At 46.4% G+C, this 14,586-nt stretch overlaps 1 protein-coding gene across 1 annotated transcript in view; it reads left to right on the top strand.

Annotated features, from left to right (window-relative positions):
* Window positions 1-14,586, top strand: part of LOC309560625 (coagulation factor VIII-like) — a gene marked incomplete at its 5' end in the record, with an annotated part of 199,439 nt that overhangs the window by 165,432 nt on the left and 19,421 nt on the right. The window contains one exon of the mRNA XM_082264248.1: window positions 3,061-3,209. Within this exon, the coding sequence (XP_082120374.1) occupies window positions 3,061-3,209 (149 nt within the window). The remainder of the gene's footprint in view (window positions 1-3,060; window positions 3,210-14,586) is intronic.

A 14,586-nucleotide genomic window follows, 5' to 3' on the forward strand; every position in this document is an offset into this window, starting at 1 on the left:
GCCAGTTTGCTGCTGCTCTTTATGAATGGTCCCGCAGTCTTCTGGGACCTGTAATGTGTCCAAGAAGGCTGCGGAGGGAAGGAGGGTTGGGGGCCGAACGTCTGGCTCAGATCGCTGCGGCGCATCTGACTGGAAGTGGGAGCAGGTACCTGTCAAAACCAGGTGCCCGCCCCCCCTTTCTCCCTTTTGAGTGAAGTTCTGCTTTAACCTATAGTGGCATCGCCCTGCTGCACGGCCCATCCTGGGTCTCTCGATAGGGGTTCTACTGTACCCCGATAGTAGCCCACCTGACTCCTGGAATGAGACCTCCTATCTCACACCAGGCTAGGGCTCCTCTGACCCCTGAGTGGGACCTCCTGTCTCCAGTATGGGAGCTGTCTCCAAATTGGGAGCTTTGGTCTATCCTCAGCAGTGGCGGCCGGTGCGTTGGGGGGCGCCAGAGGCTCTATTAGGCTTCAGCAAAGGGCTGACCCGGGGCGCAGAGCAGTGCGCCCCGAGCCCACCCATTGTGTGACAATAGCGAATGAAAATTCGCTATTGTCACACGGATCCTCCTCCTGGCCAATCAGGAAGCGGGTCCTCCCGCTTCCTGATTGGCCGAAAGGCAAACCCCATGCCATTGGCCGAGGAGGAGGCGGGAGGACTGAGGACTCGAGGAGACGCTGGGGGACTGAGGAGAACTTGAAGCCCCCGCTGCCTGAGGTAAGTGCACTGGTCTTGCGGGGGGGCACGTTTACGCTGGTATCTCTGCGTTGAAAGGGGACACGCTGGCATCTCTGCATTGAAAGGGGACACACTGGTCTCTCTGCATTGAAAGGGGGCACGCTGGCATCTCTGCATTGAAAGGGGACACGCTGGTATCTCTGCATTGAAAGGGGACACGCTGGCATCTCTGCATTGAAAGGGGGCACGCTGGCATCTCTGCATTGAAAGGGGACACGCTGGTATCTCTGCATTGAAAGGGGGCACGCTGGCATCTCTGCATTGAAAGGGGGCACGCTGGCATCTCTGCATTGAAATAGGGCACGCTGGTATATCTGCATTGAAAGGGGGCACGCTGGTATCTCTGCATTGAAAGGGAGCATGCCTGGTATCTCTGCATTGAAAGGGGGCACGATGATCTCTGCATTAAAGGGGGCACAATGATCTCTGCATTGAAACGGGGCACACTGGCATCTCTGCATTGAAAGGGGGCACGCTGGTCACTGCATTGAAAGGGGGCATGCTGGTCTCTGCATTGAAAGGGGGCATGCTGGTCTCTGCATTGAAAGGGGGCATGCTGGTCTCTGCATTGAAAGGGGGCATGCTGGTCTCTCTGCATTGAAAGGGGGCACGCTGGTCACTGTGCATTGAAAGGGGGCATGCTGGTCTCTGTGCTTTGAAAGGGGGCACGCTGGTCACTGTGCTTTGAAAGGGGGCACGCTGGTCACTGTGCATTGAAAGGGGGCACGCTGGTCACTGTGCATTGAAAGGGGGCACGCTGGTCACTGTGCATTGAAAGGGGGCACGCTGGTCACTGTGCATTGAAAGGGGGCACGCTGGTCTCTGTTCATTTATAGGGGGCATGTTGGTCTCTGTGCATTGAAAGGGGGCATGCTGGTCTCTGCATTGAAAGGGGGCACGCTATACCTTAATTACTGAAGGCCCCTTTCATACTTTTGTGACCTCAAAGTCGCGCAATTGTTTACAGCATTTTTTGCCGCAAAGCAATGGCTATTACATTTTTCTGTTTGCGCCCCCCCCCCCCCCCCCCCCAAAAAAAAATTTTGAGCACCAGCCACCACTGATCCTCAGGCTTGATTATATAATGATGCTGCACACTTGTGTACTCACACAGGCTGTAGGTATCCAGTAGAATCCAGACACGGGATTGAAGGCTCCATCCCACTCAAGACCTTCAAGCTGCAGTCCCAATCTTGGACTACAGTCCTGAGAAACCCATAAACATAGCTTTCTCCGCTCCGAGTTGAAAGCCTGGAACTTCACATTAAGCCTTAGTGCAGATCTTGTGTCATTTTCCCAGTGGCAGGGCATCACACTGTCACAAAGGGTTAATTAGCACTCAAAGGTCTTGCCACTCCCCCAGAAGCCTGGAACTTGAAAGTTCCAAAGTGTCTTGAGTGGGGCGAAACCTTCAATCTTGTGATTGAACAATGAAGGAGAAGTAGCAGATTGATAAACTTATTTCTCCATCACTCTGATCTCTCCTCCCATTAGCATGTCTTTTGTTAGCATGCGTGACAATGGAATAGGCTCCTTTGTGTTGCTTTTCCCTTTCCCAGTCTGAGCTTTGCTGTACATGTGATTGACATCAGGTGAAATCCAGGTACTTAACCTTGAAATACATTTTGATTTAGTTATACAGTACTAGATTTATATCTAGAGTTTAATAATACAGCTATTGATATGATGTCAACCAGTTTACACAGCACTTTGGATATTAAATGTTCCTTACATACACATACTAGAGCCAATTTGGAGAGGAGCTGAGTAACCTACCAGCATGTCTTTGAGGTAGCACAAAGAAAACATGTACACTCCATGATTAGGACTGAGGACCCTAGAAAGGCAGGAGTACCAACCACTGAGCCACTATGCTGCTCCACAGGTTTAAATTTTCATAGCAAGTCACCTGTGGATCAGTTACATAAAAAAGAGTAAAATGGGTTTATGGGAGTTCTAAACTTTGACTAACACCGTAAAGCAGTAATAAATATCTGCTGAGGCCATGTTTTTGTAGCAGTTCTTCCATATTAAGTAGAACCCAGTTGCCTAAGGCAGTGGTCCTCCACTCCGGTCCTCAGGGCCCACTAACAGGCCAGATTTTAAGTATTACCTTGGGGAGATGCAGACTAGAATAATGCAATCACTGAGCAGCAAATGATATCACCTGGGATGTATTTCAGTTATCTTGCAAACCTGGCCTGTTAGTGGGCCCTGTAGTTGAGGACCACTGGCCTAAGGTATGGCTAGCTTTACAAATGCCATCCAACATATGGATAATATTGTGGTGAGTCGTTTTATATTTAGATTAATTGTCATTTTCGCTCTCCCTTCCAGGTTGCTCCATGTCTCTTGGTATGCAGTCTGGAGCTATCATTCCATACCAGCTGTCTGCCTCCTCTTCTCTTCACTCTGTCTTCTCTTCCTGGGTTCCAAATTTGGCAAGGTTGAAGCAGCAAGGACGAATCAATGCCTGGAGGCCACAGGTAAGTTTTCCTGGTCCTGCTTCATGATTTGTTCCTGATCTTGCTTCATTATCTGGCCTGCTAAAATGGCTAGTTAGACTTTATGGGCACCATTTGTGGGCACTTGACCATCTCAACTCAATGAATTTTTTGAGCTTGTTGGGACATACCATTCCAAAACCATGGCCATTGATATGGAGTTGACCTCCCTTTGCCACTGTAACATCCTCTTCGCCTCTGGGAAGGCTTTCCATAAGATTTTGGAGGATGTCTGTGAGAATTTGTACCTATTTGCGGTCGGGTACTCATACCTACCGACTTTGTAAGTTAAGAATGAGGGACACCATGGAACAAAAAAGAAATGCACCTGCACTGGGATGTATCCACTGGGAGTGACCGTAGTACTCTTTTTGTGAATAAAAATAATATTAAAACCCGCGCTAAATAGATAAGTGTTGGTACTACCTGCAGCTGCTGTACACTTAGAATAAAACTAAGAAACAATGGAATACAATATTAAAACAGCGCTACCAGGCATATAAGAATAAATGTAAAGTGCACTAAAAAATCTCTAAAATCAATGTTAATAGAAAAGTGCATCAGTGCCGAGAAAATATATCCATATAATCACATAGATAAATACAAATAATGTACTACATGAATGGTTAAAGTGCAGAAAAATAGGTAGTAAATATAACCGGTTGCCGACCGCCGCACGACTATATACTGCGGCGGTCAGCCCCGGCCAGGCAGAGTGACGTATCGGTACGTCACTTGCCTGTCACTTCCTTGTGAGCCAATAGCGGGCGAGCGCGCGCCCGCCGCGGCTCGTTCACAGGGAAGTTAGTGCGTGTGATCGGCGGACCCGATGTCCGCCGGTCACTCGCCGATCGTCGGTACAGAGGGAGAAAGTCAGGCGGCTGATGTAAACAAGCCGCCTGTCATTCTCCCCTGTGTAGAAACAGTGTTCAGACGGTTCTACTATGTAGGACTGTTGATCACTGTTCCTACACTAGTAGCCACAGCCAATCACAGTAGAAAGCACGCCCCTAGGGACACACTTAACCCCTCCCTCCCCAATAAAGTTAACCCCTTCCCTGCCAGTGTCATTTTGCAGTAACAGTGCATATGTATAGCACTGATTACTGCAGTAATGTCACTGGTAACCCCAAAAGTGTCAAAAATGTCAGTCAAGGGTCCGATCTGTCCGCTGCAATGTCGCAGTACCGCAAAAAAAAATCGCAGATCGCCGCCATTACGCGTTAAAAAAACAAACACCAAAAATGACAGAAATCTTTCCCTTAGTAAACGCAATAACTTTTGCGCAAACCAATCAAAATACGCTTTTTGCGATTTTTTTTTACCAAACATAGGTAGCAGAAAACAAATTGGCCAAAAATGTTAAAAAATTTTGATTTTTACATTTTTTTTGGGGGGGGGGGGGGGAATTTCATATAAAAAATGTGAAAAATATTGTTATTTTTGCAAAATTGTCGCTCTTTTTTTGTTTATAGCGCAAAAAGTAAAATTCGCACAGGTGATCAAATACCACCAAAAGAAAGCTCTGTTTGTGGGAAAAAAAAGACGTCAAATTCGTTTAGGTACAGCGTCGCACGACCGCGCAATTGTCCATTAAAGTCACGCAGTAAAAAATCGCAAAAAAAACCCTGGTCTTTAAGCAGTGGTTAAAGTGCCAAAATGTGCAAAAAAGTGCAAAATATATATATATATATATATATAGGTATAGTACAGTCCAAAAATAAATTATATAAAAGATAAATTTCCTGTTAGCTACACGTCACACCATGTCACTTCCACAAACCACCGTGGAACACACGCCGGCAGCGTACCCGGAAGTGTATCGGCTGATTGTGACTACCGATCTTTACACAATGCTGTGACTATTCGTATGTTTGTGAGTAACTTTTTATAATGAAATTACCCTATGGGCTTCACTATTTTCGGCTCCTTCCCCTTCTTTTATCTGAGATTCTAAGTGTGGAGGAATCTTGGAGGAGATCGAAGGTTCTTTGGAGGTTTATTCCCATTGTTATCCTGGGGGACACCGAGGCTGTGTAGCATCCTGCATCTGAGGTTGGAGGCTGATTTGGAGGTGTTGCTTGATATACATAAGGCTCTTAATTCTCCTAAGTCTGGTGAGTGGATCCCCAAGAGGGTTCTTTGGAAGCACTGGGCACTTTTTGTGTGGAGCACGATATTCAGCACTTTATATACAAGTGGACTATTCACCATTTTTTTTGGACTGCACTATACCTATATATATATATATATATATATATATATATTGCACTTTATATTTACTACCTATTTTTCTGCACTTTAACCATTTATGTGGTACATTATTTGTATTTATCTATGTGATTATATGGATATATTTTCTCGGCACTGATGCACTTTTCTATTAACATTGATTTTAGAGATTTTTAGTGCACTTTACATTTATTCTTATATGCCTGGTAGCGCTGTTTTAATATTGTAATACTCTTTTTATTACTTTTTCTCTATTAAACAGTTTTGTTTCATCACATTATCCCCCCACCCCACTGTTTTTTTTTCTTTTTCCCCTTCCAGATGATCCACTCTTTCCTATGGTTTGTAGACTTCTTGCAGGCTCCCAGAGGGCCTCTGTCCTGGAAGGGTAACCGATGACAGTGACCTTCTGAGTGGCATTCATATATGTCTTATTGCAACCGTATAGACCAGTGGTCTCCAAACTGTGGCCCTTTGTTTGCCCCTATCTGGCCCTTGGGGCACAATTTCTTCAACTACTGACACCGATGAGGGGGAACTATTCCCTCCACTATTACCAATGGTGGGGAACTATTCCCTCCACTATTACCAATGGTGGGGAACTATTCCCTCCACTATTACCAATGGTGGGGAACTATTCCCTCCACTATTACCAATGGTGGGGAACTATTCCCTCCACTATTACCAATGGTGGGGAACTATTTCCTCCACTATTACCAATGGTGGGGAACTATTCCCTCCACTATTACCAATGGTGGGGAACTATTCCCTCCACTATTACCAATGGTGGGGAACTATTTCCTCCACTATTACCAATGGTGGGGCACTATTTCTCCCACTGACACCAGTGGTGGGGCACTATTCCTCTAACAGACGCCAATGATGAGGTGCTATTCCTCCCACTGATGCCAACAATGGGGGAATTTTCCTCCGCTGATGCCAACAATGGAGCACTATTACTTCCACTAATACCAATGATGGGGCACTATTTACTTCCACTGAGGCTGGGGCATTTTCTAATCAGACTGGCCACAGTCCAGCCCCCTAAAAGTCTGAGGGACAGTAAACTGGTCCTCTGATAAGAAAGTTTTGAGACCTCTGTTATAGACCAAGCAAGCGGGGGTATGCTTCACCCTTTGTATTCCACATGCATTGTGGTCTACTTCTAAGAGGACTTCCTACAAGGTCCATGGAATAGAAGTGACTTCCAGTTGGTTTACATTTCTGTATTGGTCTGAATACTATTTATAAGATTTAAAGGAGTAATGTATGGAACACTTCTTGTCTATTGGATCTTACCAATACGTCTTCTCATATCATGCTTTTATGAAGCTGACATAAATGCTTGCCATGGTAAAAATGGGTATGGCCAAGTTGCATCCTAATATTGGGCCTGCCTTAAAGGAGCATGGTTAAATAAAGTCTAAACCTGCATATGGTATACACTGTACATAGTCTGCAGTGCCTGTCGTCACAACATACTCCATATTCACTGTGCTATAAATAAGATCCTACCTTACATAAACCTAAAGGATCAATAAAAAAAATCCTGCTACATATTTTGTATTTAACTTTATTTCACTTATGCTCCCCCTTCCTTTCCCTTCTTTCCTCAAGGTTGTAAAATAAGTTCCCACAGTCTCTCTTGATATAACAATGTTATTGTCCCAATAAAACAATGTTCTTTTCTTGCTTAAAGAGGTTGTAAACCCGTACAAAGTTTTTTTTTTTTGGTAACCTGTAAGAGAAACACATAATGAGCTTGTATGCATCGCATACTAGCTCATTATGCAATACTTACCTTAGAACGAGCCCCCGCCGTGCCGGCCGCTTACCTGTATGACGGGCGACATGTCCAGTCGCCCGGGTTCGCGGCATCCGGCCATCTGATTGGCCGGAGCCGCGGTGACGTCACTCCCGCGCACGTGTGCGGGAGCCGACAGTCACGGCACGGGACTCTGAAGAAACGGCACCAGCGGCCGTTTCTTCAGAGCGCATGCGCCAGTGACGTCACTGGCTGCATGTAAGGTAAATATCTCCTAAACGGTGCATGTTTAGGAGATATTTACAGTACCTATAGGTAAGCCTTATCATAGGCTTACCTATAGGTAAAAGTGTCAGAGGTGGGTTTACTTCCTCTTTAAACCACTAATCCTATCATGACTGTGAAGGTTCTGTTATACCCAAGTCATGGTAGATCTAGTAGTAGTTATTCATATTTAACTGGACATGTTCTGTAATTACTGACTGTTTAAATGGCCTTTCAAAATTAAATAAAAAAACAGTCAAATAAGACTAACTACTAATCCCATCAGTACATATTAGGTACATCAAACCCATTAGGTGCTAAAATGGTGTGACTGCATGTTAACACTAAAACGTCTGAATGAATCCTCTGCACACTGCTATACACCCTTTCTAGCAAAATTTGCAAATCCACATTTATTGCAATACATGTTTAAGCTGGCCAACTGCGTCAAAGTAATCCCTCTCTGGCCAGGCCCTACTCTACTCTACTCTGCAAAATACTTATTTGCTTATAGCATACCTCAGTGGATATAGTGCCAATATGGGGCAAATAGTGATAAGTTTGTAGGAGGGCTACAGATTCAGGTCTGCACAGTGCAATAGAAATACAATATTCCTGTGCTCAAATCTGAATAGCTTACGCCAGTGGTCTCCAAACTGCGGCCAGGGGGCCAAATGCAGTCCTTTGCATACCTTTATCCAGCCCTTGGGGCACTATTCCTCCTACTGATGTGAGGCACTATTCCTTCTACTGACACCAATTATGGGACAATAATTCCTACACTCACACAAACAGTGGGGCACTATTCCTCCCACTGATACCAATGATGGGGCACTATTCCTCCCACTGATAACAATGATGGGGCACTATTAATCCTACTGATACCAATGACGAGGCTCTGTTCCTCCCACTAATACCAATGATGGGGCACTATTCCTCCCACTGATAACAATGATGGGGATCTATTCTTCCCACTAATACCAATGATGTGGCACCATTCTTCCCACTTACACCATTGATAGGCCACTAATTTTTCCCCTAATACCAAAGATGGGACATTGTTTACTCCCACTAATGCCAGGACATTTTCTACTCCCACTGGCAATGGTCCGGCCCCCCTAAAGTCTAAAACACAGTAAACTGGCCCTTTCTATAGAAGGTTTGGAGACCCCTGGCTTAGACATATATATATATATATATATATAAAACCCATCAGGTGCTAAAGGGGCGTGACCGCATGTTAACAGTAAAAGTTATGAATGGACCATATGCACTGCTATGCACCCTTTCTAGCCAACTTTGCATATAAACGGGGATTTTTAGTTCACATACATTGCAATACATGTTTAACTGGTCTCCAATCCGCTCTATGGTCAGCTGATGGAACCACTGGCTTTAGTCTCGGGTTACCTGGTGGGACAGGAGAGCCCAAGAAAACCGTAGAAGGTGGTGAGAGTGGGGGGGGATTCCCTTCCCACTGCTTGTAAAAGCAGTCTAGCGGCGAATTATATGCTAGGATTGCTTTTACATGAAAGCTGACCGCTGGCTATAAAAAAATGATACCAGAAAATCTGTGGTATGCCCACCATTAGACCTCCCAGCATCCACCCACTTCTAATGATGGGCATACGTGCAATGTTGTTTTTTTTCCTTCAGCCCATGGGCAGAAGGAGAAAAAAGAACATAGCAGATTCCTCCATTCACATCGATCGATGTGGATGAAGAAATCTCTGCCAAGAAAATTGTTAAAAAATATATGGCGAAGCATAGGGGAGATCCGCCCTCTGTGTCCACACCCCATCCCCTATGCTTCGCCATATATGCTCTTTTTTTAACTGCGGTGGTGAAATCACCTCTTACAGCGCTACAATCATTGATTACGTATATGGTGAGAAGAAACGTTGCTGTCAGAATAAACAAATCAGTGCTGCAGCTGATAGGCGTACCTGCAAAGCCTGCCCTGTTTATATCTTTCTATTTAGATCATATTTAGATCATTCTCCAATCAGCTCTATGGTCAGCATGACAGAACCACGGGCTGCAGTCTTGGGTTACCCGGTGAGGCAGGAGAGCCCTAAAAAACCGTGGAAGGCTGCAGGAGTGGGAGGGAAGTCCCCTCCCACTGCTTGTAAAAGCAGTCTAGCGGTGAATTATCTGCTAGGATTGGTTTTACATGAAAGCTGACCGCTGGCTGTAAAAAATGATACCAGAAAATCTGTGGTATGCCCACCATTAGACCTCCCAGCATCCACCCACTTCTAATGATGGGCATACGTGCAATATTGTTTTTTTTCCTTCAGCCCATGGGCTGAAGGAGAAAAAAAGAACATAGCAGATTCCTCCATTCACATCGATCGATGTGGATGAAGAAATCTCTGCCAAGAAAATTGTTAAAAAATATATGGCGAAGCATAGGGGAGATCCGCCCTCTGTGTCCACACCCCATCCCCTATGCTTCGCCATATATGTTTTTTTTTTAACTGCGGTGGTGAAATCACCTCTTACAGCGCTACAATCATTGATTACGTATATGGTGAGAACAAACGTTGTTGCTGTCAGAATAAACAAATCAGTGCTGCAGCTGATAGGCGTACCTGCAAAGCCTGCCCTGTTTATATCTTTCTATTTAGATCATATTAGATCATTCTCCAATCAGCTCTATGGTCAGCATGACAGAACCACGGGCTGCAGTCTCGGGTTACCCGGTGAGGCAGGAGAGCCAGAGAAAACCGTGGAAGGCTGCAGGAGTGGGAGGGAAGTCCCCTACCACTGCTTGTAAAAGCAGTCTAGCGGCAAATTATCTGCTAGGATTGCTTTTTACATGAAAGCTGACCGCTGGCTGTAAAAAATGATACCAGAAAATCTGTGGTATGCCCACCATTAGACCTCCCATCATCCACCCACTTCTAATGATGGGCATATGTGCAATGTTGTTTTTTTTCCTTCAGCCCATGGGCTGAAGGAAAAAAAAGAACATAGATTTCTCCATTCACATCGATCAATGTGGATAAAGAAATCTCTGCCAAGAAAATTGTTAAAAAATATATGGCGAAGCATAGGGGAGATCCGCCCTCTGTGTCCACACCCCATCCCCTATGCTTCGCCATATATGCCCAATACACAATATTGTGTATATACACAATCCTATACCCTCAGTTGATCCAGAGGAAGGCGAAAACCCCCAGCAAAGCATGAGCCAATTTGCTACAGCAGAGGGAAAAAATTCCTTCCTGATCCCCCGAGAGGCGATCGGATATTCCCTGGATCAACTCTACCTATAAATATTAGTACCCATTTATATTGTGTACACCTAGGAAAGAATCCAGGCCTTTTTTAAAGAAATCTAGTGAGTTGGCCAGAACCACCTCTGGAGGGAGTCTATTCCACATTTTCAAAGCTTTTACGGTGAAGAAACCTTTCCGTATTTGGTAGCAGTTGAATACATGGGCAGGGCAAAGGAGGTGGAGTCAGGAGCAGAGCCAAGGGGGCGGTGCCACAATGGGGCAGCAAAATGAGTTTTCGCCTAGGGTGTCAAAAATCCTTGCACCGGCCCTGATTACCGTATATATTCGATTATAAGCCGACTTTTTCAGCATGTCTTTTTATGCTAAAAAAGCCCCCCTCGGCTTATACTCGAGTCACGGTCTCACTTACGTGTTCTATGGTCAGTGTGCATATGCCTCTAAACGTAAAGAGTGCCCCCTTGACCTCTGTGTTGACCTTAAAGTGAATAACTCAACACCAACTTCACTATATGGACCTCCTATGTATTTATACATGTTGATCATATCCCCCTTAATTTCCTCTTCTCAGGAGGGAACAAATTCAGTTCCTCTAATCTTTCCTCATAGCTGAGCACCTCCATGCCTCTTATCGGTTTGGTTGCTCTTCTCTACACTTTCTCCAGTTCGATGTGGTCCATCTCTTCCACTCTAAAAGAGTCAGAACATGGGTTGTTCGCCAATGGCGAGGTATAACCAGCCTGGCGGCCGCCAAGCTGTTACGTAAGATCCTATGTTTAATATGCTTATAGGACCCAGGAAGAAAGGAGTGCCCCCCTCCTCCTCCCCCTTCTCCCTTCTCCCCCTCCCTTCCTTCTCCCCCCCCCTCTTGCTCCCCCCTCCCTTCCTCTCCCCCCCTCCTTCTTCTCCCCCTTCCTTCTTCTCCCCCCCCTTCTTCTCCCCCCTTCTTCTTCTCCCCCCTTCTTCTTCTCCCCCCTTCTTCTTCTCCCCCCTCCTTCTCCTCCCCCCCTTGGTAGCAGTCATTAAAAAGGTAGGGGAATACATGGGCAGGGCAAAGGAGGTGGAGTCAGGAGCAGAGCCAAGGGGGCGGTTCCAATAGGGCGGCAAAATGAGGTTTCGCCTAGGATGTCAAAAATCCTTGCACCGGCCCTGATTACCGTATATATTCGACTATAAGCCGACTTTTTCAGCATTTTATTTTATGCTGAAAAAGCCCCCCTCGGCTTATACTCGAGTCACGGTCTCACTTAGGTGTTCTTTGGTCAGTGCGCATATGCCGCCGCTGCTCGGGAAAGCCCATTTTTAAATGTCAGGTGCCCCCCCGAAAGGTGAGACTCCTCCGCAGCCCCTGCATCTCCTCAGGTGATGCAGTGTTGCGGGCATGGTACAGGAGATTCTCCTGTACCATGCCCGCAGCATTGCGTCTCCTGTACTATGCCCGCATGCCCCGCATCTCCTGTACCATGCCTGTACCATCTCCTGTGCCATGCCTGAACCATCTCCTGTATCATGCTTGAACCATCTCCTGTACCATGCCTGTACCATCTCCTGTACCATGCCCACAGCCCTGCATCTCCTGCACCATGTCCCTGTTTTGGGTTTAGTGGTGGTCCAGTAGCTGCTGCATTTCCCACCCTATGTCATCCAGAGGAAGGCAAAAACCCTTCTGAAGCAAAGCCCCAATAGGGAAAAAATCCTCCCTGGATTGCTAAGGTGATTTTTTTTACTCTTAGGGATATAAAATCCACAGTTTAATCCAGAGGAAGAGGAAAAAACCCTTCTGAAGCGAAGCCACAGTAGGGAAAAAATCCTCCCTGAATCCCTAAGGTGGTTTTTTTACTCTTAGGGATATAAAATCCACAGTTTCATCCAGAGGAAGAGGAAAAAACCCTACTGAAGCGAAGCCACAGTAGGGAAAAAATCCTCCCTGAATCCCTCTGACACCACCAGAACAGCCTCTACTTTTTTTTCTTAAAAAACCCAAATTTCGATTTTTTAGGCTTTGATGGTTGTGAAGCCTTAGGCTTTGACCACTTTTTGGGTTTTGCTGGGGACGGACGTTTCGGCGGTACTGGAGGTCTCTGTGGAGGTGGACGCACTGGTGAAAACCTCTGTCCAGATGGAGCTGGAGGCCTCACTGGCACTCGACCTCCAGGTGCAGCTGGTCTTACTGGTGAAACGGGAGGTCCCTGTCGAGCTGGAGGCCTCATTGGCACTCGACCTCCAGGTGCAGCTGGTCTTACTGGTGAAACGTGAGGTCCCTGTCGAGCTAGAGGCCTCACTGGCACTTGACCTCCCGGTGCAGCTGGTCGCTTCGGCAGAACTTGAGGTGCTTGTCGCGGTGGAGGCCTCATTGGCACTTGTCCTCCCGGTGTAGCTGGTCGCACCGGCGAGACTTGAGGTCCGTGACGAGGTGGAGGCATAATTGGCAATTGACCTCCCGGTGCAGCTGGTCGCACCGGTGAAACTTGAGGTCCGTGACGAGCTGGAGGCCTCATTGGCATTTGACCTCCTGGTGCAGCTGGTCGCACCGGTGGAACTTGAGCGCCCTGTGGAGCTGGTGGCCTCACTGGCACTTGAGCTCCTGCTGCAGTTGGTCGCACCGGTGGAACTTGAGCGCCTTGTGGAGCTGGGGGCTTCCCTGGCACTTGAGCTCCTGGTGCAGCTGGTTGCACCGGTGGAACTTGAGCACCGTGTGGAGCTGGAGGCCTCACTGGCACTTGAGCTCCTGGTGCAGCTGGTCGCCCCGGTGGAACTTGAGCTCCTTGTGGTGCTGGAGGCCTCGCTGGTACTTGAGGCTTCTTGACTTTCTGTGGATCTTTGTGTCCTTCAGTGTCATCTTCACTGCTGGCTCCAGGTTTTTCAGACTTTTTCTTCTGAGGTTCTGAGCCTCCACTTCCATCAGGTGAGTGATGTTTACTCTTGCCTGGCTGATGTGAGTCCGTCTCATCATGGTCTTCTACCTCCGGATTCTCTGGGTCTGGGTCTTTCTTTAATCTCTTTCCTGCTTGTAAAAGTGATGACCGCAAGTTGGAGAAAAGTCCACCTAAACTGGTCATATAAGCAGGCGTGCCCCCGTCTGCCTGATAAGCACCAGTGTCCTCGTCTGCCTGATAAGCACCAGTGTCCTCGTCTGCCTGATAAGCACCAGTGCCCTCGTCTGCCTGATAAGCACCAGTGCCCTCGTCTGCCTGATAAGCACCAGTGCCCTCGTCTGCCTGATAAGCAGACGTGTCCCACTCTGCCTGTGTCTCATATCCTTGTTGAGGCCAAGGACTGTCAACAACGACTTCCTGTAGATCTGCAGGATCTATATCCACAGGGTTGTATCCTGCTGCCATCAATCTTAGTAAAATCCGATCTAAGGATAACTCTTGTGCACGACTGTTAAAAAAAAAAAAAAAAATTGTTAAAAAACAAATCTTCATTATTGGATAAGTGCTAAAAATGTAATGCATGTAAAACATCAAGTTATTCATAGAGTATTTAATCCCTAATGTTCTTCTTATATTTGCACCATTTTGGTCTGTCAATAACACCATTGGAGGCGTTTTGTTATATCTGTTCGATATCTGCAAAAATATACCTATTGATCCTGCCAGAAATCTTGTGAGCTCATGTACTACAGAACACCTTCCCTGTTTTATGGAGTCCTGTAGTCATGTTCTAGAGTGACAACGCCGTTCCTCCATAGATACAATGGAGGAGTAAGCGTAGCCACCCTAACACAGAAGGCGTATTATTAGCAGGATCACCATGTGAAAATTAAATAAATTACAATTACAACTCAGTGGATGAATGTCACAAGCCATTCGCCCAGCTATCACAAATTCTGACCACATTTTTCTTAATATCT

The sequence above is a fragment of the Pelophylax lessonae genome, assembly GCF_965119305.1.
Source record: "Pelophylax lessonae genome assembly, chromosome: 7".
NCBI lineage: Eukaryota > Metazoa > Chordata > Amphibia > Anura > Ranidae > Pelophylax > Pelophylax lessonae.